This window comes from Aulonocara sp. 'chitande type north' Nkhata Bay, linkage group LG22 (genome assembly GCF_057382095.1).
Source record: "Aulonocara sp. 'chitande type north' Nkhata Bay isolate Kocher_YH1m ecotype deep benthic linkage group LG22, A_spYH_male_GT1.1, whole genome shotgun sequence".
Lineage (NCBI taxonomy): Eukaryota > Metazoa > Chordata > Actinopteri > Cichliformes > Cichlidae > Aulonocara > Aulonocara sp. 'chitande type north' Nkhata Bay.
The window spans coordinates 1,909,037-1,911,550 of record NC_141364.1 but is presented as its reverse complement, the minus strand read 5'-3'; the positions used below and the strand labels follow the sequence as shown (position 1 = coordinate 1,911,550).

Here is a 2,514-nt window from a genome sequence, read left to right as displayed (position 1 = left end):
AAACTGAGCTTTAAAATGAACAGTGATGATAAAAACCGTGAGAGGCCGACAGGGATCACTGACTGTTTTTAGGGGCTTGTTCAGATTAAATAGAACAAGATACAAAACATTAAAACAAGTTAAAAACACAACAGCCTTAATAAACAGAGGGTAGTTTGTACCTGGAGGCAGGATTCATACGTCATCACGTAAAGATAAAAACGAGTCAATAAGGGACAAACATGCAGCTCTGTCAGAGCAGAGGAGGGAGCTGAAAATGTGACGTCGGGAGATGAAGCGCAGCTGATGTCACCTGGAGGGAGTGGCTGGAGCAGGAGGACTCTGTGGTGCTGTTTCCTTTTTGCTCCCAGGAGGAGCTGGTGCAGTTGTTCCTGAGGTAAAGGTGCTTCTGAAGAGTATAGAGTGAAAACAAGACAACGTCCAGCCTTTGCAGCTGTGCCGAGAGCTGCACCTCCCAGCTCTTTATTCATGAGTCATGTTCAAGCCAACAAACACACACACTGACAGAAGCTCCGTGCACATGCTTATATTACACTTTCAGATTAGACACGACGAGCTGCGCGCTTGTTCTGTACATCCAGTAACATGAGCCTTCATATTGTTTCAGAAGGAGAACAAGAGCATAGGATAAAATCTCGTTTCTCAGGTTACCACGTTTATGTGTTTACTTTTGTGCCATGTTGTTCTGAAAATGAAATTAAAAGGTGTCACATTTACAGAGTTCATGATGTGTGCTGTAATCTGGCAGTCCCCTCTGAAGCGTGTCAGCCTTTCTTTCTTTCATCGCTCTCGTCTCTTGTCCCTGTTGACTCCGTCCTCGTCACTTCCGCTTGTCCTCCTCTGTTCTCCCTCTCCTCCTTCCATCCACTCCCCATCTGTCCATCTTTTCCTCCCAAAGCGGAAACCAAACCCTCCCTTCTCACGGCTGACAGCTTGGAGTCCTCCCGCAATGGAGGTCAGAGCATCGTTCCTCTTCCACCCGTCCTCCCCCTCTCCCCCCTCCTGGTAGTGCATTCTCTCCAGAGAGTGACCCCCAGGGAAGGGCGACAACGGCTGGGCCATCAGGTCTCCTCTCTGGGCCTGCAGCAGAGCTGCTTCTTCCCACGACTGGTCATCCTCCTCACCTGGCTGGATGTCTCGAGGCCACTCGGCCCAGGCTTCACTCCGGACGTCCCCCGGCTCTTCCAGAGCAGCCTGGAGGTGCAGCAGGGTGGACTCCAGCTCAGATCCACCCACTGTGGGCAGGAGGGCGGTGGGAGGATAAGGGTATGATGTGACGGGGTGTGGGATGGAGGAGAGGAGGGCGAAGGAGAGGAGGGCGAGCTGCGAGGCACCAGGATGAAAAGAAAGTCTCATCTGGAAACAGAAACAGACTTTTATCAGCAGGTTACTGATGTGTTTATTAGCTTTGATCAGCTGATGATAACGGTCGAGAGAGGAACTGAAATATTATTAAACAAAGGGTAAAAATACTGCATTTGAAGTAAAAACCAAAAGAAAAAAACTGTGAACATTATTATTGAGTTTGTCTCATCACACACACAAACCCTGAATCTGCCTCCGCCCAGTAAACAGGAAGTGCTGTCAGTAACCAGATAGAATAATGAATATTTGTACGGAGATAAACAACGTTTAGAGAAACTTCTTCAAGCTGACGAGTTTTATTTTTTCAGCAGACACATATTCAGTACTTAAGTAGAAGTACAGATACCAGTGTTAAAAATACTGCAGTATAAGTCAAAGTACTGATTATACTTCTCTATTCAAGTAAAAAAAACAATATCAGTGGAAATAAAACCTTTAAACCAGTTTAAATTTTAATTGTAATGAAAGAACACGAGCAGAGAAAAAGATAAAACAGCAGCTGTTTTACATGGTAGACGCCGACTCCGCCTGTAACCTCCACCACAGTGCAGCAAACTAACCCTGCAGTTTTAAGTGACTCAGTTTGTTCAGCAGCAGCTTTCACCCTGTGAAAAACATCATGTCACACAGATTTAGCAACATGAGCATCCTTCCTTTAACTCTAAGCTTCCTGTCTTTTCTCCCCCTGAAATAAGCAGCTGCAGCACACTGTGAGACAAACACACAGTTTGTGTGTTTGCTGATGTTTGTTGAGCTCATAGAAACGCTGCCTTTCAAATTACCTGACACTTTAAAAACGTCACTCCCCTTCTGTAGAGCGAGCTGGATGCTGAAGTACCAGCAGTGGTTAAATATGGAAAAATAAAAACTTTAACCCCTGACTGTGGCCCACAGCTGTTCCTCGTTCATCTCATCTTACCTGGTGATTAACAAACAAACAGGATTTCCTCTCATGTGTTTCTGTTTAGGCTCAATTCAGTTTGATACGTAAAACATCAGCAGTAGAAAATACATTTTGTTTAAAAAACGTAGGGAGTAAAAGTAAAAAGTAGCCAGAAAAAAGTACTCAATTAAAGTTCAGATACCTGAAAATTCTACTTAAGTACAGTAACAAAGTAACTATATTTGCACATGTGAAAAAGGCTTCTT

General features: G+C 44.7%; 1 protein-coding gene across 1 annotated transcript; it reads right to left on the bottom strand.

Moving 5' to 3' along the window:
- Positions 1-478: 478 nt before the first annotated feature.
- On the bottom strand, positions 479-2,254 carry qrfp (pyroglutamylated RFamide peptide). Its single transcript, XM_086280962.1, has 2 exons — positions 2,148-2,254; positions 479-1,356 (listed from the first exon to the last, which is right to left on the bottom strand). Exon 2 carries the CDS (start codon positions 1,354-1,356, stop codon positions 781-783), a length of 576 nt encoding a protein of 191 aa, XP_086137088.1. The 5' UTR covers positions 2,148-2,254; the 3' UTR covers positions 479-780.
- Positions 2,255-2,514: the final 260 nt, after the last annotated feature.